We start from the raw sequence: 27832 nt of genomic DNA, 5'->3' as shown, positions 1-27832 counted from the left end.
TAATGAGGGAACTACCTAACAACTGACTGTAACAGAGCTGGATGTGGATCCTCTAACCTGTGGGGCTGATGACTTGGACCGTATAGGGGAGCGGAGTCTAAGGTGCCGCTGGTCTTCACCAGAGCCAGCCGCAAGGCAGGATGGGCTTGCTAAGACAGGCGACGCCCAGGTCTCTACTCCCGACATGGCACAACCACACAGGTAGCATGGCAAGGAGAGGTACCGAATGATAAGGCAGTAGCATAGTCAAAAGAAGCAGAAGGTCAAGGCAGGCGGCAAAGGTGCGGAGTCTTAAAATGTAGCGGAAGGTCTGGATACAAGGGTAAGGCAAACAGGCAATAAGGAACGCTTAATCTCAGGCTAGGGGCACTGAAGATCCGGCAGGGAAGTGTGGGAGGTGCATGAACTTATAGAATGGTACACAATAATTATAGGCATACTGGCCCTTTAAATTTTTGAGCTCCAGTGCGTGCCAGAGTTGAGACACCTTGGAAGCAGAGAGGTGAGTGACAGGCTGGGATTCGCATGCGGGAGCGTCCCGCGATGCAAATCCAAGCCCCGTCGGCAGCTGGGGACAAGGGAACAATTCGCTCGTGGCCTGTGCAGGTGGCCGGAGCATGGAGCGTGACACTGACCTACCTAGCTTATGGGGGAACTACCTAACTGCTGTGGGAGACCTGGGGGACCAGGGGACATTATTACCATTTGGGGTTCTATAGATTGTATATACAGGTGGGATGCAAGTTAAAAAAGAAAAGACCCTATGATTTATTTGCCACATTCTGTAAAAAAATGTTTTATGCAGTAACAATATGGCTCTGGGCAGGGTGGGGTAGGGATACATGGGGGTTGGACAGCAACTATTGGATCTGCCCCAGGTTCCAAAAACACTATGTATGTCTCTAATCAAATATCCATACAGATTTGTTGCAACTTACATTATGCTATTATCCTATAACATTTTAAGCAATAAAAGTTGAACTACCAAACGTTTTTATGGAAAACAATGAAAACAGTTTTGATAAACATGGTCTGTTAGTACTTTACCAAGTAGTTTCTCTTGTTATTTTACAGTGATTAAAGTTTAATGTAGACAATACACACCTGGATACACACCTTTAGTTATCAACTGAGTCTATAACCTTTCAATCTATACTAGTTCATCCATTAGTACATACCTATGGCAGTAAGACAATTTTCAATGTCTCCTTTCATTTCCAGGTCCAATGCTTTGCTCATATCATGTTTGCTGTATGATGTGTACTTTTGAAAAACTGCAATTTAAACATTGTAAATGGATTCAGACATAAAATATACTTCTAAGAATGTAAGCATTCAATCGATAAGCTTATGAAAAGTGAAGATGTGTGATTCTTTTAGGAATTTCCTCTATAGTAAAGCAGAAATCAATGTGTGCACGTAAACATTCGAGAGTAACTCTTCAAGTTACAGTAAGAATAAAGACATAGATGTGCATGATGATGATTTGGATAAATATCCCTAGGACTACCCTGACCCAGGGAGAATACAAACAGAAAGTTGTGAGAAAACTGAATTGAAGACTAATGATGAGCGGCATAGGCCATACTCAAATTTGCGATATTTCGATGAATATTTGTCCTATATTCACGAATTTCCAATATTCGTTCACTTTTTTTCATGCAAAATTTGTAATAAAATTAGCAACATGCACCATTATATCTTTCAACTAACTACTTTCCTATTGGTTGCAAGGGATGTTGCTAACCTCTGACAACTGTATTTGCATCCTTCTCATTGGCCCACAATCTTAAGGAAGGGAGGGATCAGTGTCCTCTGGAAGTGCCAATATTCGCATAAAATTTGCATTCGCATGTTCACCTTCTTAGGACCACACATTGTACTGTGTACTGTGGAAAAAAAATTCTAAATCTCGCTATTCGAATATTCGAGCTCAACACTATTGAAGACCTATTCTTTTGAACTTACTGAACACATACAAATCTAGTCAGAGCTGAAGATATCACACTGGCATGACATTCCAATGTCACAACACATCAGCGCAACATCTTTACCCTGACTACATTTTGCTTAGGGTTCCTACCACATTTTTGCAATACAGTTCCCGTATACGTTTTCAATTTGAAAACCGCACAGAACCGTATTGAAAACCGTATGCATTGACTCTCCATTGAAAACCGTATGCCAAAAGATGCATCAGGTTGTTTCCGCTTTGCATCCTGTACGGTTTTGTCAGTTTTTTCCAGTACCCAAAACCATAGCCTACCACGTTTTTTTGGTCCGGGTGAAAAACCGTATAGAAACGTATACATTTTATTTTTTAACATGGGAGTCAATGGGAACCGTACAGAACCATATATACTCACAGTTCCATACGGTTTTCAAAATATCGATTTTGACTTTGCACAGTTTTTTTCTTGGAATTTCAATCAGACAAGTGAAACTTTATTCCTAATGGAATGAAAAGTTAAACTTGTATACCTTTTTTTCTTAAAGAACGGATGCAACCGGACATAATTTCCACCATATACGGATTAAAATTTGTACACATGTTTTGATACAGTTTAGTCAGGTTTTGAGGAATACTTTTTTTTTTTTTTTTATCAATAACCTGATACGAGAACTGTATTGCAAAAATGTGGTGTGAACCCAGCCTTACAGCTAAGCTGTGTACTGCAGAATATCTGGGCTGGGTACAGGACAAGGTAAGCTAGTGCTGCCTTTACTACAGTACTTCTACTGAATATCACAGGGCTTCCTGGGCAAAAAGCACAGGGTGAGACAGATTTTGGCACAATATCTTTTTTAAAAACTTATTTTTGACCTATTAGTGAAGTTATCTTCTGGCATCCATTGCTACACAGAGGCTTAGTGTTAACCCAAAAAATGGCTAGCACTTATTATCCCAGTACCCATAGCAATCAGGGGTACTGGAAAAAGTAGGGCACAGTCCTGAGCATTATTAGTGTGAAAAGGGCCTAAATAAATGGTCCTTCCCATTATCATAGTACTGCTGCTTGGTTTGTAACAGTTTTTTTTTTTTTTTTTTTTAATAAAGGAAAAGACAAATAATTTTACCACAAATGATACCAATAGAAATAACAATTTCAGGCTGGAATCACACATGAAGATTTCTCTCTAGTGGTTCTAAATTAAGAATCCCCAATTTCTCTGTATTTGATCTGTGTTGCTCTACACTTGTAAACTTACCTTTCTGGAGGTGGGGAAAACTGCGTGTTGTAAGGATACTGATGAACACTGAAGCATCTGTACCTTTTCTTTTTTCACCTGCTTCATATAAGGCCTAGGAAAAAATTAAAATATAAAAGAATAAACATTACAAGAACTGATAGTAACAGAGAATTAGTAAATTGTATGGAGAGGAACTCTGAGCGTTCACGTAAATGCACCAGTTACATAAGTGTTTTTTTTGTGCTTTCTTTTGGTAAGAAAATTTTAGCAAAAAGAAAACATGTGAAAAGCTGTACAAATGTTAAATGGGAATATAGCCTTACAGTCACATTTTACTATATGTCTACATGTAAGAATTGTAACTTCTTAAGGACTCAGGGTGTACCTGTACACCCTGAGCCCAGTCCCGGCTAATAGCGAGCGGCACCGATCGTTGTGCCGCACGCTATTAACCCTTCAGATGCGGTGATCAAAGTTGACCGCCGCTTCTGAAAGTGAAAGTGAATGCTTCCCGGCAGCTCGGGCTGATCTGGACATCGCGATAAAATTGCGATGTCCCGATCAGCTAGGACGCGAGCGGAGACCCCCTTACCTTGCTCTGTCGCGTCCAATCGGGGTTTGATTGCTCCAAGCCTGAGCTACAGGCTTGAGCAATCGAGACCCTATCTCGCTGATCCATGCAAAGCTATGACTTTGCAGGGATCAGGGTAAAAGATCAGTGTGTGCAGTGTTATAGGTCCCTATGGGAGCTATAACACTGCAAAAAAAAACTGTAAAAAAAAAGTTACCAAAAGTTACCCTTCCCTAATTAAAGTTTGAATCACCCCCCTTTTCCTATAAAAAAAAAACTGGATAAATTAAAATTAAAATAAACATATGTGGTATCGCCGTGTGCGTAAATGTCCGAACTATAGAAATATATCATTAATTTAACCGCACGGTCAATGGCGTACGCGCAAAAAAAATCCAAAGTCCAACATAGCGTATTTTTGATCACTTTTTATGTCATTAAAAAATTTATAAAAAGCAATCAAAAAGTCCAATCAATGCAAAAATGGTACCGATAAAAACTTCAGAACATGGCACAAAAATGAGCCTTCATACCGGCCAGTACGCAGAAAAATAAAAAAGGTATAGGGGTCAGAAGATGACAGTTTTAAAATATAAATTTTCCTGCATGTAGTTATGATTTTTTTCAGAAGTATAACAAAATCAAACCTACATAAGTAGGGTATCATTTTAACCGTATGGACCTACAGAATAATGATAAGGTGTCATTTTTACTGAAAAATGCACTGTGTAGAAACGGAAGCCCTCAAAAGTTACAAAATGATATTTTTTCTTCAATTTTGTCGCACAATGTCACCGCAAAGTAGAATTGGTGGCGCAAAAAATAAGCCATCATATGGAATTTTATGTGCAAAATTGAAAATGTTATGATTTTTAGAAGGTGATGAGGAAAAAATGAAAATACAAAAATGGAAAAATGCTGAGTCCTTAAAGGGGTACTCCGGTGAAAAACTTGTTAAATCAACTGGTGCCAGAAAATTAAACAGCTTTGTAAATTACTTCTATTAAAACATCTTAATCCTTCCTGTAGCGGAAATTATTTTCTTTTTGAAACACAGAGCTGTCTGCTGACATCATGAGCACAATGCTCTCTGCTGACACCTCTGTCCATTTTTTTTTTTTTTTTCACAATGCGAGTTTATTAATTTTTCAAAAATAAACAAGAAACAATAACAGTAATTGCAAGCTTTGCCAGTGGGGAGCAATATTTGCAACATGGATGTCATTAATATACGGCATGACAGAAACATAGGCAGGGGAGTACTCAGCAAGTATAACTGTTCACTCCAGGGTTTCAATTGAGCATCGAGGTCACTTGCAGTAAGTTCGGAAAAGAGATAGGAATGGACAACCCTGCGTGGGGAGTAGAGGTACAAGGGTTGAAGTCGCTCAGGAGCCCTCTGTCCATTTTATGAACTGTCCAGAACAGCATATGTTTGCTATGAGGATTTACTTTTACTCTGGACAGTTCCTAAAATGGACAGAGGTGTCAGCAGAGAGCACTGTGCTCGTGATGTCAGCAGACAGCTCTGTGTTTCAAATGGAAAATAATTTCCACTGTAGTATTCAGCAGCTAATAAGTACAGGAAGAAAAAAGATTTTTTAATGGAAGTAATTTACAAATCTGTTTAACTTTCTGGCATCAGTTGATTTATAAAAATAAATAAATAAAAATAAGTTTTTCACCGGAGTGCTGACCAAATTCATACACAGCATATAGTAGTTAGTGGTTACGTTTGCCTTATACTAATATCAACAACATTCTTGCCATCCCGCGATCAGACATCTCATCCCCTATCCTTCGGATAGGGGATAAGATGTTTAGTGGCGGAGTGCCCCTTTAACTCCTTAAGGACCAGGCCATTTTACACCTTAAGGACCAGAGCGTTTTTTGCAATTCTGACCACTGTCACTTTAAACATTAATAACTCTGGAATGCTTTTAGTTATCATTCTGTTTCTGAGATTGTTTTTTCGTTACATATTCTACTTTAACTTAGTGGTAAAATTTTATGGTAACTTGCATCCTTTCTTGGTGAAAAATCCCCAAATTTGATGAAAAAAATGAAAATTTTGCATTTTTCTAACTTTGAAGCTCTCTGCTTGTAAGGAAAATGGATATTCAAAATAAAACATTTTTGGGTTCACATATACAATATGTCTACTTTATGTTTGCATCATAAAATTTATGAGTTTTTACTTTTGGAAGACACCAGAGGGCTTCAAAGTTCAGCAGCAATTTGGAAATTTTTCACAAAATTTTCAAACTCGCTATTTTTCATGGACCAGTTCAGGTTTGAAGTGGATTTGAAGGGTCTTCATATTAGAAATACCCCATAAATGACCCTATTATAAAAACTACACCCCCCAAAGTATTCAAAATGACATTCAATAAGTGTATTAACCCTTTAGGTGTTTCACAGGAATAGCAGAAAAGTGAAGGAGAAAATTCACAATCTTCATTTTTTACACTCGCATGTTCTTGTAGACCCAATTTTTGAATTTTTGAAAGGGGTAAAAAGGAGAAAATTTTTACTTCTATTTGAAATCCAATTTCTCTCGAGTAAGCACATACCTCATATGTCTATGTTAATTGTTCGGCGGGCGCAGTAGAGGGCTCAGAAGGGAAGGAGCGACAAATGGTTTTTGGGGGGCATGTCACCTTTAGGAAGCCCCTATGGTGCCAGGACAGCAAAAAAAAACACATGGCATACCATTTTGGAAACTAGACCCCTCGGGGAACGTAACAAGGGGTAAAGTGAACCTTAATACCCCATAGGTGATTCACGACTTTTGCATATGTAAAAAAAAAAAATGTTTTACCTAAAATGCTTGGTTTCCCAAAAATGTTACATTTTTAAAAAGGATAATAGCAGAAAATACCCCCCAAAATTTGAAGCCCAATTTCTCCCGATTCAGAAAACACCCCATATGGGGGTGAAAAGTGCTCTGCTGGCGCACTACAGGTCTCAGAAGAGAAGGAGTCACATTTGGCTTTTTGAAAGCAAATTTTGCTCTGGGGGCATGCCGCATTTAGGAAGCCCCTATGGTGCCAGAACCGCAAAAAAAAAAACACATGGCATACCATTTTGGAAACCAGACCCCTCTGGGAACGTAAAAAGGGGTAAAGTGAACCTTCATACCCTACAGGTGTTTCACGACTTTTGCATATGTAAAAAAAAAATTTTTTTTTACCTAAAATGCTTGGTTTCCCAAAATTTTTACATTTTTAAAAAGGGTAATAGCAGAAAATACCCCCCAAAATTTGAAGCCCAATTTCTCCCGATTCAGAAAACACCCCATATGGGGGTGAGAAGTGCTCTGCTGGCGCACTACAGGTCTCAGAAGAGAAGGAGTCACATTTGGCTTTTTGAAAGCAAATTTTGCTCTGGGGGCATGCCTCATTTAGGAAGCCCCTATGGTGCCAGAACAGCAAAAAAAAAAACACATGGCATACCATTTTGGAAACTAGACCCCTCGTGGAACGTAACAAGGGGTAATGTGAACCTTAATACCCCACAGGTGTTTCACGACTTTTGCATATGTAAAAAAAAAAATTTTTTTTTACCTACGATGCTTGGTTTCCCAAAATTTTTACATTTTTTAAAAGGGTAATAGCAGAAAATACCCCCCAAAATTTGAAGCTCAATTTCTCCCGATTCAGAAAACACCCCATATGGGAGTGAGAAGTGCTCTGCTGGCGCACTACAGGTCTCAGAAGAGAAGGAGTCACATTTGGCTTTTTGAAAGCAAATTTTGCTCTGGGGGCATGCCGCATTTAGGAAGCCCCTATGGTGCCAGGACAGCAAAAGAAAAACCACATGGCATACTATTTTGGAAACTAGACCCCTCGGGGAACGTAATAAGGGGTAATGTGAACCTTAATACCCCACAGGTGATTCACAACTTTTGCATATGTAAAAAAAAAAAAAAAAAATTTATGTTGGTTTCCCAAAAATTTTAGATTTTTAAAAAGGGTAATAGCAGAAAATACCCCCCATAATTTGTAACACAATTTCTCCCGAGTATGGCGATACCCCATGTGTGACCCTAAACTGTTGCCTTGAAATACGACAGGGCTCCAAAGTGAGAGCGCCATGCGCATTTGAGGCCTAAATTAGGGACTTGCATAGGGGTGGACATAGGGGTATTCTACGCCAGTGATTCCCAAACAGGGTGCCTCCAGCTGTTGTAAAAGTCCCAGCATGCCTGGACAGTCAGTGGCTGTCTGGTAATACTGGGAGTAGTGGTTTTGCAACAGCTGGAGGCTCAGTTTTGGAAACAGTGGCGTACCGGACGTTTTTCATTTTTATTGGGGAGGGGGGCTGTGTAGGGGAATGTGTATATGTAGTGTTTTTTACTTTTTATTTTATTTTGTGTTAGTGTAGTGTTTTTAGGGTACAGTCGCATGGCCGGGGGGTTCACAGTAGTTTCTCGCTGGCAGTTTGAGCTGCAGCAGAAAATTTGCCGCAGCTCAAACTTGCAGCCGGATACTTACTGTAATCCTCCGCCCATGTGAGTGTACCCTGTACATTCACATTAGGGGGGGGGGACATCCAGCTGTTGCAAAACTACAACTCCCAGCATGTACGGTCTATCAGTGCATGCTGGGAGTTGTAGTTTTGCAACAGCTGGAGGCACACTGGTTGTGAAACACCAAGTTTGGCAACAAACTCAGTGTTTTGCAACCAGTGTGCCTTCAGCTGTTGCAAAAGCTACAACCCCCAGCATGTACGGACAGCGGAAGGGCATGCTGGGTGTTGTAGTTATGCAACAGCGGGAGGCATACTACTTTGGCTGGGGATGCTGGGGATTGTAGTTATGCAACAGCTGGAGACACACTGGTTTGCTACTTAACTCAGTGTGCCTTCAGCTGTTGCAAAACTACAACTCTCAGCAGTCACCGACAGCCAACGGGCATGCTGGGAGTTGTAGTTATGCAACCACCAGATGCACCACTACAACTCCCAGCATGCACTTTAGCTGTTTGTGCAAGCTGGGAGTTGTAGTTACACAACAGCTGAAGGTACACTTTTCCATAGAAAGAATGTGCCTCCAGCTGTTGCAAAACCATAAGTCCCAGCATGCCCATAAGGGAATGCTGGGAGTTGTGGTGGTCTGCCTCCTCCTGTTGCATAACTACAGCTCCCAGCATGCCCTTTTTGCATGCTGGGAGCTGTTGCTAAGCAATAGCAGGAGGCTGTCACTCACCTCCTGCTGCTTGATCGACGCTGCAGGTCAGTCCCGCCACCGCCGCCGCCGTCGTCGCTCCTGGGCCCCCGATCCCAACATTAACGCCGGGGATCGGGGTCCCCAGCACCAGGGGTGCACGTCCCGCTCACGTCCTCCGGAAGAGGGGCGGAGCTGGTGCGGGAGTGACACCCGCAGCAGGCGCCCTGATTGGTCGGCCGGGAATCCGGCCGACGAATCAGGGCGATCGTGAGGTGGCACCAGTGCCACCTCACCCCTGCAGGCTCTGGCATAATGACCCCCCTGGGCGATATGCCGCGATGCCTGCTGAACGATTTCAGCAGGCATCGGGCACCGACTCCCCTCCGGCTAGCGGCGGGGGGCCGGGAATGGACAGGACGTACTCCTACGTCCTCGGTCCTTAAGGACTCGGAAACGGGGGCGTAGGAGTACGTCCATTGTCCTTAAGGGGTTAAAGGGGTACTTCCGTGGAAAACTTTTTTTTTTTTTAAATCAACTGGTGGCAGAAAGTTAAACAGATTTGTTAATTACTTCTTTTAAAAAATCTTAATCTTTCCAGTACTTTTTAGGGTCTGTATACTACAGAGGAAATGGTTTTCTTTTTGAAACACAGTGCTCTCTGCTGACATCTCTGTCCATTTTAGGAACTGTCCAGAGCAGCATATGTTTGCTATGGGGATTTTCTCCTACTCTGGACAGTTCTTAAAATGGATAGAGATGTCAGCAGAGAGCACTGTGGTCATGATGTCAGCAGAGAGCTCTGTGTTCCAAAAATAAAATAATTTCCTCTGTAGTATTCAGCAGCTAGTATTGGAAGGATTAAGATTTTTTAACAGAAATAATTTACAAATCTGTTTAACTTTCTGGCACCAGTTGATTAAAAAAAAAAAAAAAAGAAGAAGTTTTCCACGGTAGTACCCCTTTGAGCACTTTCAGGTTTGATGAGGGTGGGTGTAAGCCCATTTCAGGTGTGGAAGAGAACTGGTTGTTTCAAGTGTCTTTTAATTTAAAGCTGTCCAATAAAAAAAACTTTAGACATGTCTTTCAGACAAGTCAGATGTTTAGATTGCACCAGTTCTCAGTCCTGAGACCTGCTGATTGTGAGTTAGGGTGGGTTCACACTACGTTTTGTCCCATACGGGAGCGCATACGGCAGGAGGGAGCTAAAAGCTCGCGCTCCCGTATGTAACCGTATGCGCTCCCGTATGCCATTCACTTCAATGAGCCGACCGGAGTGAAACGTTCGGTCCGGTCGGCTCATTTTTGCGCCGTATGCGCTTTTACAACCGGACCTAAAACCGTGGTTGACCACGGTTTTAGGTCCGGTTGTAAAAGCGCATACGGCGCAAAAATGAGCCGACCGGACCGAACGTTTCACTCCGGTCGGCTCATTGAAGTGAATGGCATACGGGAGCGCATACGGTTACATACGGGAGCACGAGCTTTTAGCTCCCTCCTGCCGTATGCGCTCCCGTATGGGACAAAACGTAGTGTGAACCCAGCCTTACAGATGCTGAAGCGTCCTGGGCATGCTTCACTCCCTGGCAGGACACTCTTTTCTACTCATTTATTGCAGAGACTAATGTTAAATTTGATTGACAGATGAAGTACCTTTTAAACTAGCCGGCGTATAACTTGCATTCACATCAGGTCTCAGAACTAATACCCACTGCAATTAAAATTTTGACATGTCTAGATGAGTCAAAAGTTTTTTCAAATGACAGTACTTCTTTAAGAACTATGGAGACCACTGTGTTCTTGGGAACTTTCAGTGCAACACACATTTTTTTGTACCATTCTCCAGATCTGTGCATAATCTCTACATAATCCTAGAAAGATTTAAAAAAAAAAAACAACAGGATGCGCTCCGTAGTGTGATACCTTGAGACAATTGGTAACACTGGGTATGAACTGCGCTTACCAAGGAGAGTTGTACTGCGAACCAAGTACAACAATGGGGTAATGTGTATAGAAATGCAGGTCTCTGCAGCCGCTCCACACCAACAATCAGCATAGAAACAAAGAAAACTCCTCCAACACACAACGGGATGGATCAGGAGCTGAGATCAGAATACGGTAAGGGAATTTTATTACCCACAATGCAATGCCTCCTTAACCATTCCGAGAAAGTGGATTCTCCGTGAAACGCTTTGCATAGTGGGTAATACAATTCCCTCACCGTATCAGCTCCTAATCTATCCCGTTGAGTGTTGGAGGAGTTTTCTTTGTTTCTATGCCCAACATAATCCTGTCTCTAAGCTCAACAGGCAGTTCATTCTACCTCATGGCTTGGATTTTGCTGTGATATCATTGTCAGCTGTGAGACCTTATATAGACAGGGCTGTGTATTTCCAAATTCTGTCCAATCACCTGAATTTACCACTGGTGACTTCAAACAAGGTGTAGAAACATCTCAGAGATGATCAAGAATCTCAAAGTCAAAAATGTCTAAGTCTGAATTTTTCAGGGACCAGTCCAGTTTGAAGTGGATTTGAGGGGCCCTAATGTTAGAAATCTCCCTAAATGACCAAGTTATATAATCTGCACCCCTCAAATTATTTAAAACAACATTCAGAAAGTTTGTTAACCCTTCAAGTGTTTTATAGTAATAGCAGTAAATTGGAGGAGAAAAGTCAAAACCTCAATTTTTACCCAATTTTTTCATTTTTTAAAAGGAGTTAATGGAGAAAAAGCACTGTTAAATGTTGTGTCATGCTTTAAGGAGCCATTTTAGGATTTTGGAGGGATGATTTGGCTGGAATTGAATTCGGGGGCCAAGTCGCTTTTACAAAACCCCCATAGTGCCAGGACAGGGGAAATCCCTCACAAGTGGCACCATTTTGGAAACTATACCCCTAAAGGAACATAACAAGGGGTACTGTGAGTTTTAACACCCTCCAGGTGTTTGCCAATTTAATTTGAAATGTTTTTTTTCTACTGGAGTACCCCTTTAATTTATCTCTAATGTCTATCAGCATATAAATGTCCAATAGACTTTATCAGGCACAATAGCAGATTTTCCCACCATTTCACAATACATCACAGAGTGCAAATTAAATCCAAGACTAACAATGTAACAGAGCTTCTGTAGCCTGTGAAAAGTAGTAGTGTACAGTTATGATTTTTTCTTTAAAAATCATATAAAAAAAAAAAAAAACACCATTTGTGAAGAAAAAAATACTATTACATTGACAAATAATAAATTAATCCATGGTGTATATTTTAGGTAACAACATCCTTGAAAACCGTATTATTGCCATTTCGGTTTAAAGCTACAAAAATCCATTGCGTTGATCTTTTTTGTTTTATTTTATTCCAGTAGGTGGCAGTGTTGTTATATGATACACTGCTCAAAAAAATAAAGGGAACACTAAGATAACACATTCTAGATCTGAATGAACGAACTAATCGTATGAAATACTTTCGTCTGTACATAGTTGAATGTGCTGACAACAAAATCACATAAAAATTATCAATGGAAATCAAATTTCTCAACTGATAGAGGTCTGGATATGGAGTCACACTCAAAATCAAAGTGGACATCCACACTACAAGCTGATCCAACTTTGATGTAATGTCCTCAAAACATGTCAAAATCAGTGTTGAGCACTAATATTTGTAATGCTAATTTTTTTTCTGAATATTGGCACTTCGCTATTTTACGAATATTTAGAATATAGTGCTATATATTCGTAATGACGAATATTCAGTTTTTTTCATGCAAATTTTTATGCAAATTTTCTATTTTCGCATGGAAAAAAAGTGAACGAACATAGCGAATATGCAAATTTTGCGAACCTAATAACCATCAATATATTCGCAAAATATCGCAAATTCGAATGTGGCCCCTGCCACTCATCACTAGTCAAAATGAGGCTCAGTAGTGTGTGTGGCCTCCACGTGCTCGTATGACCTCCGTACAATGCCTGGGCATGCTCCTGATGAGGTGGCAGATGGTCTCCTGAGGGATATCCTCCCAGACCTGGACTAAAGCATCCGCCAACTCCTGGACAGTCTGTGGTGCAACGTGGCGTTGGTGGATTGAGCGAGACATGATGTCCCAGATGTGCTCAATTGGATTCAGGTCTGGGGAAAGGGCAGGCCAGTCCATAGCATCAATGCCTTCCTCTTGCAGGAACTGCTGACACACTCTAGCCACATGAGGTCTACCATTGTCTTGCATTAGGAGGAACCCAGGGCCAACTGCACCAGCATATGGTCTCACAAGGGGTCTGAGGATCTCATCTAGGTACCTAATGGCAGTCAGGCTACCTCTGGCAAGCACATGGAGGGCTGTGCGGCCCCCCAAAGAAATGCCACCCCACACCATTACTGACCCACTGCCAAACTGGTCATGCTGGAGGGTGTTGCAAGCAGCAGAACGTTCTCCACAGCATCTCCAGACTCTCCAGACCTGTCAAGTCTGTCACGTGTTCAATGTGAACCGGCTTTCATCTGTAAAGTGCACAGAGCACCAGTGGCAAATTTGCCAATCTCGGTGTTCTCTGGCAAATGCCAAAAGTCCTACATGGTTTTGGGCTGTAAGCACAACCCCCACATGTGGATGTCGGGCCCTCATACCGCCCTCATGGAGTCTGTTTCTGACCATTTGAGTGGACACATGCACATTTGTTACCTGCTGGAGGTCATTTTGCAGGGCTCTGGTAGTGCTCCTTCTGCTCCTCCTTGCACAAAGGCAGATGTGGCAGTCCTGCTGCTGGGTTGTTGCTCTCCTATGGTCTCCTCCATGTCTCCTGATGTACTGGCCTGTCTCCTGGTAGCGCCTCCATGCTCTGGACACTATGCAGACAGACACAGCAAACCTCCTTGGCACAGCTCGTATTGATGTGCCATCCTGGATGAGCTGCACTAGCTGAGCCACTTGTGTGGGTTGTAGACTCCGTCTCATGCTACCACTAGAGTGAAAGCACCACCAACATTCAAAAGTGACCTAAAACATCAGTCAGGAAGCATAGGAGCTGAGAAGTGGACTGTGGTCACCACCTGCAGAACCACTCCTTTATTGGGGGGTTTCTTGTTAATTACCCATAATTTTCACCTGTTGTCTGTTCCATTTGAACAACATAATGTGAAATTAATTGTCGATCAGTGTTGCTTTCTGAGTGGACAGTGTGATTTCACAGAACTGTGATTGACTTGGAGTTACATTGTGGTGTTTAAGTGTGTTCTTTATTTTTTTGAGCAGTGTATAATATAGTGGATTTTTTATTACTTTGTATTTGCTTTAGAATCATAGTGAATTCCTGTTCAGTCTAATCAAGTATTTCCACACTTGGATAAATAGAGAACTAATCTTCTTAAATACTTGATAAATTATATTTTATCACAATTTTAAGACAATTTCTTTATGAATCTTAGGATTCAATATGGCATTTTGGATAGTAGCACATAAATATACTACAAGTGGGTTAAAACTTGTGGCTGTAATATAACATATGACACACTGTAACAAACCTCCCACTTTTGTTATTATTTTACTACTGGGGTGACAGACTGTAATAAACTTTATCCTCATGTAATCACCTGGGGTGACACACTGTAACAAACCCCTCCTCATGTAATCACCTTACTACTGGGGTGACACACTGTAACAAACCCTCTCCTCATGTAATTGCCTTACTACTGGTGTGACACACTGTAACAAACTCCCTCCACCTGACTACTGGGATGACACACTGTAACAAACCTCCTCCACATTTAATTACCTTACTACTGGGGTGACACACTGTAACAAACCTCCTCCTCATGTAATCTCTTTACTACTGGGGTGACACACTGTAACAAACCTCCTCCTCATGTAATCTCCTTACTACTGGGGTGACACACTGTAACAAACCTCCTCCTCATGTAATCTCATTACTACTGGGGTGACACACTGTAACAAACCTCCTCCTCATGTAATCTCCTTACTGCTGGCGTGACACACTGTAACAAACTCCCTCCACATGTAATTACCTTACTACTGGGGTGACACATTGTACCAAACTCCCTCCCTTTACTTCACTTCTAGGATAACACTGAGGTACAGATTTCTTCACACAGAACAGGATAGTAGTGGCTTTCAGGAATCATGTGATCTCCACTTTAGCTCAGCCCCGCCTCCTCCACAGCATCGCCAAAGCTCCTTCAGCAACTATTTCTCCTATTCTGTATGTTAAAGCTCTGCCCCCAACATGTAACTGGTCATATGATGGTAACATCACCAAAGGTCCTTCACGTTAAATGGGCACCGTCAGATACAAAAACTTTTAATATTTTGTAAAGCATGCAAAACCAATAGGTTTTGCGATTGCTTTCATTAGACAATTTTCTGTATTTCATACTGAAAAAGCCAGTCAAACAACTGCCCCCCCTGCCTGCTTGGACAAATACTAGTCCTGCTGTGTCCATGCATCATCACCTATGGCATGGACACACTTCCTTGATTGACAGCTGTGAGTGCAGGACTCACAGCTCGAGGAAAAATCCTCTCACTGTCAGCTTGTGTGCCACTACTCTCAATGAGGACAAGCTGGGAGTTGTAGTTTTGCTAATACTAGGGGAGATGTGAGCAGACAGCATACTGAGGAAGGGGGCGGAGACCTGCACAGTGAGGCCACGCCTCTTCCCTTTGAGAGGAATTCAGACTAGTGAGCTAAATTAAAAGTATAATAAAAAAATTTATTAAGGTGCTAAACACAAAAGATGTACATGGTCAGGATTAGGTACTGAGTGATATATAAAAAAAAAAAAATGTGTTGGATCTGAGGGGTACGCTTTAAGCATCTAGTCGGCCCAGCTGAGGGAGGAGGTGAAGGAAGGGAGGGGTAAGCAGATTTCTAGGGTCGGCCCTGCATAATAGTAGAGGAGCGTGCAGCGGCGGTGCAGGAGCAGCACTGTCACATCATATAAAGAGTAGTAATTACTGTGTATGTAATGTGACAGTTTTGCTCCTGACAGCCGGATAGAGGAGACAGTGCAGCATCGGCGACTTCACAAAAAAAAACTGGCCACAGTAGGAGCCCTCACGAAGATAGCTCTCTAGGCAGAAACCTATTTTGCCTATGGCAAGAGCCATCCCTGCCAAGGGTGTTCTATTGAATTGAGATCTGGTGACTGTGGAGGTCACTGGAGTACAGTGATCTTGTCATGTTCAAGAAACCAGTTTGAAATGATTTGAGCTTTGTGACATTATGTATTATCCTGCTGGAAGTAGCCATCAGAAAAAGGGTACACTGCGGTCATAAAGGGATGGACATGGTCAGCAACAATACTCAGGTAGGTTGTCCTGTTTCCACAATGCTCAATTGGTACTAAGGGGCCCAAGGTGTGCCAAGAAAATGTCCCCCACAACATTTCACCACCCCCCTAGCCTGAACCGTTCAAACAAGACAGGATGGGGCCATGCTTCTATGTTTACGCCAAATTCGGACTGATAACATGAATTGTGGTTAGAAAGGTAAAATGGATGCCAACAAATGTAGGTATGTTGTACCAGACATTTTATATTTAGCTGTAAAAATGGTTCGGGAACAGATGACATATAATGTGCTGTATAAGGTTGTTTACAGTATATTGTTCTAGAGTACACACACTGTCATCCTTGTTCATTGACATAGACATAACACAGAATTGTCATTAAAAAAAGATGCACTTACCCTGGCGTCATTATCCACAAGTTCACTGTTTACACGGGCATCTTCACTGCGGTCACCCTATAATATATGCACATTTGTGTTATCACTAGACCAGAAATACAATAGAAAGAAAAAGCATTCCAGCACAATATTTCCATATAAATGTATCCTGTACACACTACTAGATAAGGCTTAGGATATGTACCCATGCAGTTTAGGTACAGCTGTCTACAGATTTATCACCTTGTGTATTAGGGACAGCAATGATCCGAAAGGACAGCAAACGCTTGTTTATCAGCTGATCAGACCTGTCCAAAAAAAAAATAATCTCTCCATTTAAGGGTACGTTCACATGTAGATCTGCAGCAGAAAATATGCTTGTGTGAACATACCCTTATAGGGGCTATGTGGCTGATGTCTGATTGCAGGAATGATCCAGCGATTGTTAATATGGCCCTAACTGATTGATACTCAAGTCATATAAAGGCACTGTAAGGGTACGTTCACATGTACGCAGATTTGATACGCAGGATTTTCTGCTCAGATTTCAATGTGAACTAAATGACTGATCACAGCTTCTTATCGGCAGTTACAAATCCTGCGCATCAAATATGCAAAGAATACTGTATGCGTGAACGTACCCTAAACAAGAAACTCATTTATTTTAGAGCATCAGGTCATATAATAGGGCCCTCAGCAGTCCAGTTACTGCAATTCTTTGGATTAATAATCACCTGAATAAAGAAAGTTTCACCAACATCCACAGTGTATTCTTATTGGGACCTATACATAGACACCAGAGATAAGCGAACCGAATCCATAGTGTGCCGTCCCGGTGCGGAACACACCTGTATTTTGGACCTCTCAGGTGGAAGTCACCTAGCGTGTCTGCTCCGGGCCCACTACTCAGGTGTAAATATTTAATTTATTGCACTGTGATATATTGTCAATTTACTTTTATGCTTTTTTGTGTAAAGGGTTAACCTGTCTGTGCAGGAAGATGCTGAGGGGATTACATGTCTGCTTCATCCAATCAAGGCTGCAACCCTGCTGCCCAAAGTCTGGCTAGACCTGAGTTTGGAGTTTGCCTTCCAAACAGCTATTCCAGCCAATCAGGAGGCAGTATAGGGGTGACTTCAAAAGCACTATAAAAGCCTATGCACATAGCTTCAGCAGCCATTTTAGAGATAGCAGTGAGGTAGGAGACGAACCACACATATACAATAATTGTAGTAAAGCAGCACTGCATGTTCTGCATGTTCTGCATGTTCTGCATGTTCTGCATGTTCTGCATGTTCTGCATTTGTTTTGTCAGTGCAAAATCTATTCTAACTGATGGCAAATTTTTGTTACACACTTATTGTGAAAATGCAGTTCTTAGAGGGTTTTACGTCACTTTTGTGCACTTTCTAGGATGTCAATCCTGTTGCCACGCCCGAAATGGGAATCCTGTTAAACAGCTTGTAAAAAAACATTGCTTCTTTACTTTTCTGGCACAAAATCTGTTGCTACTCTCAAAAATAGTTTTTAAACGGCTTGGACAAAGCCATTCCTTCTTCCGATACCTCTGTGTGCATATAAACGCCAGCAGACAGCTACCTCCAAAAGGGACCATTTTTGAAAATCATTTTAGAAATCATAAAGAAATCCCCTAGTGCAGTGTGTTTTTATTTGACCTGTTAGTTACCACTATTTACCCTACTTTGAAATTAACTCAGAAAAGCATGGATACATTTCTAGGTGATCAATTCACAACACAAAGACCCCATGCATAGGTCAATATTTGATGTCTATAGTATGTATACAGCATATACACCTCTTCGTAGATTATTGCAAGATCATATACCTGGACTTAGTCCTATATTCATATGAAGCCAGCTTTACTCTAGATTCTCACAGCAGGAGAAAGGGGGAAAAACCCTTTTATCTACAAGCAGACATCTTGCACAATCCACGTCTGCCTCGCTGAATGCCAACAGTGAACAGAAGGCTCATTGCAGGAAAGGGCGGTGGTTACTGGCTGTGTCTGTTACTGACTCCACACATATTGTATTACATAAGGCCCAATTCCTGCAGGCGGCCTCTTAACTCATTCAACGCCTGTTGAATTTCAAGGCTTGTGTCTGAAAACCACAGTGCAAAGAAGTAAAAGTGACCACTGCAGAGTGTCCCCACAGAGACTTAGTGCTGGTGATGTACAATACATAGAGAGGAAAGAAAGGAGTAGATGGGTAACCAAATCTACAGTATTTGGCCATAGGGTGACCTTCCCTGTGCCCAAGAAGCTTTCCATGAAAGTCATGAGGTGTCCACGGGGCTCAATATGGCTTTCCACCCAGTCTCCCACCAGAACAAAAAGGAGATTGTTAGCTGATAAGATCAAACTGTACCTTTCCTGGAGCTGATGGTGGTTGTCAAAGTTTAAAATTAGCTTTTTATTTCTCAGCCAAGTGTCAAGGAGGGGGAGCTAAGCTGCTGAATGGCCACAGTTGGCACGCCTCCACGCCCCTTCTTGATTAGCGTACAGGTTATTTGTGTTAGATAGGTGTCTGTTCGCATGAGGTCAGACCACTGGGCCCAACTACCTGCCAAAACCCCAGTCACCCTCCCCCCCCCCCCCCCAATTCCCCAGCTTGAAGCTTCCTTAGCCTAGTACAGCTTTTACAGGAAACACCAGCTTTACACTCAACATTGTTCATCAGCTCCTACCTACAGGGATCCCTATGTGAGCCCCTGCTACCTTCTTAACAGGAGCTTGACGCAAGAAGTGTTGTCCCTTCACGTACGTTATTAAATTTTGTGAAATATAATAGAAATGCATTATCTGATGTTTGTTTTATCCTTCACACCTCTTACATGATCATGTTTGCAAACAGTGCAGTTCCTCTGCAGCTGGAATTTCCATGATCATGAATTTCTGTCCAGAATTAAACATAAAATTCTGCTAGAAAATTCCACAAAATTTACTGCAAATTAATTTCAAAGGGGATTCTAGTGTCTCATTTACACAGTGGAATTTCTGCATACTGGATTCCTCAAAATTATAAGATATGTTTTTAAATGTTGTGGAATTCCGTTCAGAGCCCCATTAATTGGAACAGAATCTGTGTTTTGAAATAACAGAAATCCATCTGAATTCCACTGGAATTCCACTTAAATTCCACAAAATTGTAAAAAATCAGCAGTCTGCTTTTCTGCAGCATTTGAGTGGAATAGCAGTATTTTCTGCTGTGTAAACATAGAAAGGGGAGAATACTGCACATGTTCTTGATATCCAGGAACAATAGGGATTCTACCAACATTTGCTAGGCCCACTCTTACCAACAGTTCCATACCATGGATTTACTCTATGGCACATATGTACATATTGCAGAAATCAATATAGAAGAAATACCTTTGCAAGTGCAAGCAATGCTTTTTGGAAATCTCCAGATGTATCTGAGGTTATATCCTTCGACAGATCATTCTTGTATACTGGAACAAAAAAGTTGTTTTATACTTAACACAGTGATTAACACAACATTAGAAGCAATGAATTAATGAAATGTTATATATATATATATATATATATATATATATATATATATATATTTTTTTTTTTTTTTTTCTTTTTGTATAATCACCCTTAACTTATATAACATGGAAAAATTATTATACACTTATATTAACCACAGACGGATAGCTTATCATTCTCCTATTTTTCAAAGAAAAATCAGATATGGTAAATGTGTTGCAGAAAGTTGTTTAACTCAAAATCAGTTCCATTAATCTGAATTAAGCTGTTCTGCAGCAAGCATGCAATTTTCTGCATTCCCCATTCACATGACACAGTCCCAGAAATGTTGAAACAAATCTGCAAAATCTACCCTGGGTTCACACATTCCATAAAAATTACTTTGGAACAGGGCTAAAAGTCTGCACTAAAATCATTGTGTATTTAAGGTTACATTCACACCTGCGTATTTTTGCTGCAGATCTGCTGCAGAGCTGTCTGCCCATTGACTTCAATGGGTAGCAAAAGCTGCTACAGCAAATCTGCAACAGATCTGCAGCAGAAAATACACATGGGAACGTATCCAAAGGGTACATTCACACGCGCGGATTTTCAGCATATTTTCCGCTGCAGATCCACTGGTGAAGGCCCGCTCCATGCTGGCTTTACATGTGCCTGCTCATAGCGGCAATACACCAATACCAGCAGGCACACTGCTCTCTGCCTAGCTCAGAGCAGGGAGAGTGGCCGCGATGTACATCGCTGCACTGTGTCTGCTGGTAGCGGCGTATTGCCGCTACCAGCAGGCACATGTAAAGCCAGCATAGAGCGGGGCCTTCACCAGCGGATCTGCAGCTAAATAGGCTGCGAAAATCCGCACGTGTGAACGTACCCTAAGGGTACGTTCACAGGAGCAGACCCACAGTGTATTTTACGCTGCAGATCTGCCCCTAAAGGACCACTGCAGGGTGGTTTTACATGTGCCTGCTTGGAGAGGCAATACGCCGCTACAAGCAGACACACTGAAGCGATGTGCGAGTTGCACCACATGCACGGTGTATTCGCACACATGGCGGCCACTCCCCCGGCTCCATGAGCTAGACCGAGAGCTGCGCGTGCTGCGACTTGTAGAGGCATATTGCCGGTCCGAGCAGGCTCATGTAAAGCTACCATGCACCAGTCCTTCAGCGACAGATCTGTAGCGTAAAACACGCTGAGGGTCCGCTCGTGTGAATGTACTCTAAGGGTACATTCAGACGAGGGGTTCCACAGCATATTATGCTACAAATCTGCCACTGAAGGACCTCTATAGGGTGCCTTTAAATGTGCCTGCTCGGAGCAGTACTACATCGCTACAAGCAGACACACTGCTGCGATGTGCGAGTCACACATCAAGGCTGCTCCCCCTGCTCCCTGAGCTAGACCGAGAGCAGCCTCAATGTGCGAGTATACTGCGCAAGCACGTGGCGACTCGCATATCGCAGTGTGTCTGCTCGTAGCAGCATATTGCCACTCCGAGCAAGCACATCTAAAGGCACCCTGTGGCGGTCCTTCGGCGAAGGATCCGCAGTGTAAAATACGCTGGGGATCCGCTCGTCTGAAACTACCCTTAGTGTGGATTTAGCTGCTGAATTCACGTATTGAACTGTAATAAATTAACTCCTCATTGAAATTCTACAGCATGCCCATAGCAGATAAGGTAAGATGGGGATGTGAAAACATTCTTAGCATAACGCCGCTTTCACTAACATTGCAATATTGTTACAGAATTTTGGTAGATTCCACATCTAAAGTTTTACAGCAAGTATGTCATATATTTATATACACCCCAGAGTAAAGAACCTCAAAAGATTATGCCAATAATTGGCAATACTTACATTCTCTGTAAACCCTATTGATATCTCTGAGCTCCTTGTTTGTTCTTGATACTAAGATTTCAATAAGAGTATCCTCATCAGTTCCCAGCCCCTTTAAAGAATAAAAGTTTACTAGTGGTTACATGGATGTCTTATAGTCCCTGGCAACAATGAAACACATAGCATGTTCCATACTGTACCTTGGTGGCATGTTTAAGATTTTGAGCATCAAATTCAGCTGGGGTTTTCAGTAAAGACAACACAACCTCCTCATAGCGCCCAGACAGGGCCTTCTTCAAATCTTCTTCTAGAGGCTATAAACATAAAATGCATGATAACAAACCTATTTTAATACAGCAACATATATTTTGTTATTTCTTGGTATGTTCTTTGACATTATAGCTTTTTAAATTAAATCGTTTTTATGTTAGATGGAAAAAATGTGTTCCATGTATTGCTCTTTCTGGGCTGTGCTCTCTGGAAATGTCTGGAAGTTAAAAGGAATGTGTCATCAGATGACCTATTGTTTAAATTCAGTTTTTATGTCATTTGGACAGCTCCTCACTATTGTCACCTGTGACCATAAAAATGCACAAAAAATTATAGAAAATTACAATCAGAAAATAAGAACAGATTACAAGCACATGTTTCAGTATCTGGCTTTAACCAGCAAAACAAATCTAAATGGTACGTTTCTTTTGTAGCGGAATCTCTGAGCAGAATTAATTCCGGTAGGAAATTCAGCTTGGAAATTCCTCTACAGCAGAGTCCATTTGATTCACACGGTGGAATTTCCTGATTCCCTCATCTGCAGAAAGAATAGTGTTGTCATTCCTTTCTGGCGATTCTGCTCGGAAATGCATTGCAGTCTATGAGAATTCTCATTCCTGGTCCTAGCACTGGCTGAAACTGTTATGTGTTTGGAATGTCCACCTGTATTTTCCTAGCACGGAAATAACCGTGTAAACCTAGCCTAAGGATTTCACACAATGTAGAGAGGTATATCATTTATTGTGCTCCTTAAGCCTACTAGTTTTTAGTTTTATTATGCCACAACACGGGTCAATGTACTGTACATTTTAGTGGGAAATGGGAATCAATAGATCAATAGATCATCAATTGTAGAGAGTGCTTTAGTTGTATTTAGATTCTACAGAAACTGGCAGAAACTGTGCCAAATTTATATCAACAGTGAAGGACAGTGTAAGACTTGGCAGATCTTGCCAGACATGTTGGACACTTTTCTCTTACTCATGCCAGCGCTAGGTGGGCTTACTATGTATTTATACCAACATTTTGTGTCAATTTAATGGCACTCAACATTAATATATCTTGACACATTACTACTGTGTTATTAATTCACACACCTTCTAAAACTGTCTAGGTGTAGAACGTGTCTGAAACAGATAATATATTTAATGCATAATATATACCTCAATTTTATTGGTGGATTTTAAGCTAGAATTATGTTGCATTTTGCTTAATAAATCTTCATAAATTATTTTTAGTGATAATTTTAACAGTGGCTGTGGGTGTATGGTCAGTCGGGATGTCCTCTCGGTTTGTCCTCACATGTCCTCACATGTCCTATGTCATCTTTCTGCAATTTTTTTGATTATGTGATTTCCCCATTGTTCTCTGGTTTCCGTAATGGTTATTTGACTCTTTGCAGAACCTTGTCTACATTATTGGGTTTTACTGACATTTTGCTCGGCTGTTTGTAATTTCTTTATGCTTGATTTTCTAAATTGTTTATAAATAAAGCCTTATTAAAGATTCACTGCACTTACCTTTCCAGCAGAGCTCAGATATGCTGCCTTAATAGCCTGGCGCTGAGCATTGTTCCTTTTGGTCAAAACGTCAGTTATTGTTGCTTCATCGACACCTACCAAGATGACAACATGGCATTGTATGAACTGCAACCTCCTTTGGTAAACATCACAGAAACACAGTATGTGACTATTCAGTTATGAATTGTTATGCCAACATGGGAACAAGATCAAGCATAAAGTGTAAAACCATAATATGTACACCATTTGGCCCCATTAATATAACTGTATTAACCCATTAACCCCTTAAGAACGCAGCTAATTTTCACTGTCACTTTAAGCATTAATAACCCTGGGATGCTTTTACCTTTCATTCTGATTCCGAGATAGTTTTTTCGTGAAATATTCTACTTTAACATGGTGGAAAATTTTTGTTGTTACTTGCATCCTTTCTTGGTGAAAAATCCCAAACTTTCATCAAAATTAAAAAAATTTAGCATTTTTCTAACTTTAAAACTTTGAAAGCAAAATGGATATTCCAAGTGAATTATATATTGATTCACAAATATATGTCTACTTTATATTGACATCATAAAGTTGACATGTTTTTACCTTTTGAAGACATTAGAGGGCTTCAAAGTATAGCAGCAATTTTCAAAGTTTTCACGAAAATTTCAAAATCTGAATTTTTCAGGGATCAGTTAAGTTTGAAATGGAAAATACCACTTCTATGAGAAATACCCCATAAATGACCCCATTTTAGAAACTACACCCCTAAAAGTATTCAAAATGACATTCAAATAGTTTGTTAAACCTTTAGGTGTTTCACAAGAATAGCAGCAAAGTGTAGAAGAAAAAACTAAATCTTTATTTTTTACACTAACATGTTCTTGTAGCCCCCTTTTTTTATTTTTAAAAGTGGTGTAAGGAGAAAAAGCACCCCAAAATGTGTAGCCCAATTTCTCTTGAGTATGGAAATATCTCATATGTTGACATAAAGTGCTCTACGGGATCACAACATGACCCAAGAGAGAAAGAGTAACTGTAAGATTTTCTAAAACAAATTTTGCTGTCATGGTTTTTGGGGGCCATGTTGCATTTAGGAAGCCCCATGGTGCCAGAATAGCAAAAAAATAAAATAAAATAAAACACATGGCATAATATTTTGGAAACTACACCCCTTAAGGAACATAACACGGGTTATAGTGAGCCTTAACACCTCACAGGTGTTTGATGACTTTGCATTGAAGTTGGACGTGAAAATGGAAAATTTTATTTTAAACACTAAAATGATGATATTACAAAAACATTTTTTTTTCACCCCCATGGTGCCAGAACAGCAAAAACCTCCCAACATGGCAAACTATTTTGGAAACTACACTCCTCAAGGAATGTAACAAGGGGTATAGTGAGCCTTAACACCTCACAGGTGTTTGAAGACTTCGTGTTGAAGTTGGGCGTGAAAATGGAAAATTTGATTTTTAACACTAAAATGATGGTGTTACCCCAAATTTTTATTTTTCAGAAGAGGAAATAGGAGAAAATGGACCCCAAAATGTAAAGCCCAATTTCTCCTGATTAAGTAAACACCCCATATGAGGACATTTAGTGCTCTGCTGGCGTACTACAATGCAAAATTTGGCTTCTTGAAAGAGAATTTTGCTGAAATGGTATTTGGGGGGCATGTTGCATTTTGGAAGACCCATGGTGCCAGAACAACAAAAAAAAAAAAAAACATGCCATACTATTTTTGAAACTACACCTCTCAAGGAACGTAACAAGAGTATAGTGAGCCTTAACACCTCACGGGTGTTTGATGACTTTGCAAGTTGGATGTGAAAATGGAAGATTTGATTTCTAACACTAAAATGATGGTGTTACCCCAAATTTTTCTTTTTCACAAGGGGTAATAGGAGAAAATTGACCCCAAAATTTAAAGCCCAATTTCTCCCGATTAAGAAAACACCCCACATGTGGACATTTAGTGCTCTGCTGGCACACTACAATGTTCAAAAGAAAAGGAGCAAAATTTGGCTTTTTGAAAGAGAATTTTGCTGAAATGGTTTTTGGGGGGCATATTCCATTTAGGAAGCCCCCATGGTGCCAGAATAGCAAAAAAATAAAATAAAAAAACACATGCCATACTATTTTGGAAACTACCCCCAACAAAGAATGTAACAAGGGTATAGTGAGCCTTAACACCTCACGGGCATTTGACAACTTTGCGTTGAAGTTGGACGTGAAAATGGAAAATTTGATTTTTAACACTAAAATGAATGATGGTGTTACCCTAAATTTTTCTTTTTACAAGGGGTAATAGGAGACAATTGACCCCAAAATTTAAAGCCCAATTTCTCCAGATTAAGAAAACACCCCATATGTGGACGTTAAGTGCTCTGCTGGCGCACTACAATGCTCAGAAGAAAAGGAGCAAAATTTGGCTTTTTGAAAGAGAATTTTGCTGAAATGGATTTTGGGGGGCATGTTGCATTTAGGAAGCTCCCATGGTGCCAGAACAGCAACCCCCCCCCCCCACATGGCATACTATTTTGGAAACTACACCCATCAAGGAATGTACCTAGGGATATAGTGAGCCTTTTCACCTCACAGGTGTTTGACGACTTTGCGTTGAAGTTGGACTTGAAAATGAAAATTTGATTTTTAACACTAAAATGATGGTTTAACACTAAATTTTTCTTTTTAACAAGGGATAATAGGAGAAAATTTACCCCAAAATTTAAAGCCCAATTTCTCTCGATTAAAAAAACACCCCATATGTGGACATTAAGTGCTCTGCTGTCGCACTACAATGCTCAGAAGAAAAGGAGCAAAATTTGGCTTTTTGAAAGAGAATTTTGCTGAAATGGTTTTTGGGGGGCATGTTCCATTTAGGAAGCCCACATGGTGCCAGAATAGCAAAAAAAAAAAAAAAAACACATGCCATACTATTTTGGAAACTACACCCCTCAAGGAACATAACAAGGGTATAGTGAGCCTTAACGCCTCATGGATGTATGACGACTTTGCGTTGAAGTTTGATGTGAAAATGAAAATGGGATTTTTAACACTAAAATGATGGTGTTACCCTAAATTTTTCTTCTTTACAAGGGGTAATAGGAGAAAATTGACCCCAAAATTTAAAGCCCAATAAGCCCAATTTCTCCAGATTAAGAAAACACCCCATATGTGGACATTAAGTGCTCTGCTGGTGCACTACAATGCTCAGAAGAAAAGGAGCAAAATGTTGCTTTTTGAAAGAGAATTTAGCTGAAATGGATTTTGGGGAGCATGTTGCATTTAGGAAGCCCCCAAGGTGCCAGGACAGCAAACCCTACCCCATGGCATACTGTTTTGGAAACTACACCCCTCAAGGAACGTACCGAGGGATATAGTGAGCCTTATCACCTCACAGGTGTTTGACGACTTTGCATTGAAGTTGGACGTGAAAATGGAAAATTAGATTTTTAACACTAAAATGACGGTGTTACCCTAAATTTTTCTTTTTTACAAGGGGTAATAGGAAAAAATTGACCCAAAAATTTAAAGCCCAATTTCTCCCAATTAAGAAAACACCCCATATGTGGATGTTAAGTGCTCTGCTGTTGCACTACACTGATCTGATGAAAACTAGCTAAATTTAGCCTTTTGAAAGAGAATTTTGCTGAAATGGTTTTTGGAGGCATGTTCCATTTAGGAAGCCCCCATAATGTCAGAATAGCAAAAAAAAAAAAAAAAAAACATGCCATACTATTTGGGAAACTACTCCCCTCAAGGAACATAACAAGGGTATAGAGAGCCTTAACACCTCACGGGTCTTTAACGACTTTGCGTTGAAGTTGGACGTGAAAATGGAAAATTTGATTTTTAACACAAAAATTATGGTTTTACCCAATTTTTTTTTTTTACAAGGGATAATAGGAGAAAATTGACCCCAATTTTTAAAGCCCAATTTCTCCCGATTAAGAAAACACCCCATATGTGGACGTTAAGTGCTCTACTGGCGCACTACAATGCATAGAAGAAAAGGAGCAAAATTTGTCTTTTTGAAAGAGAATTTTGCTGAAATGGTTTTTGGGGTGCATGTTCCATTTAGGAAGCCCCCATG

At 40.7% G+C, this 27832-nt stretch overlaps 1 protein-coding gene across 1 annotated transcript in view; it reads right to left on the bottom strand.

Annotated features, from left to right (window-relative positions):
• LOC130275329 (annexin A1-like) overlaps nt 1-27832 on the bottom strand; it is a 62375-nt gene that overhangs the window by 8048 nt on the left and 26495 nt on the right. Inside the window, exons 4-10 of the mRNA XM_056523195.1 lie at nt 23749-23843; nt 22159-22272; nt 21980-22070; nt 20004-20083; nt 16631-16687; nt 3211-3304; nt 1179-1274 (exon numbers count right to left, since the gene is read on the bottom strand). Coding sequence (XP_056379170.1) covers nt 1179-1274; nt 3211-3304; nt 16631-16687; nt 20004-20083; nt 21980-22070; nt 22159-22272; nt 23749-23843 — 627 coding nt within the window. The remainder of the gene's footprint in view (nt 1-1178; nt 1275-3210; nt 3305-16630; nt 16688-20003; nt 20084-21979; nt 22071-22158; nt 22273-23748; nt 23844-27832) is intronic.

Source organism: Hyla sarda, chromosome 1, assembly GCF_029499605.1.
Source record: "Hyla sarda isolate aHylSar1 chromosome 1, aHylSar1.hap1, whole genome shotgun sequence".
In the NCBI taxonomy this organism is placed as follows: Eukaryota; Metazoa; Chordata; class Amphibia; order Anura; family Hylidae; genus Hyla; species Hyla sarda.
The sequence above is the reverse complement of the archived record's forward strand: the minus strand, read 5'-3'. Positions and strand labels throughout refer to the sequence as shown.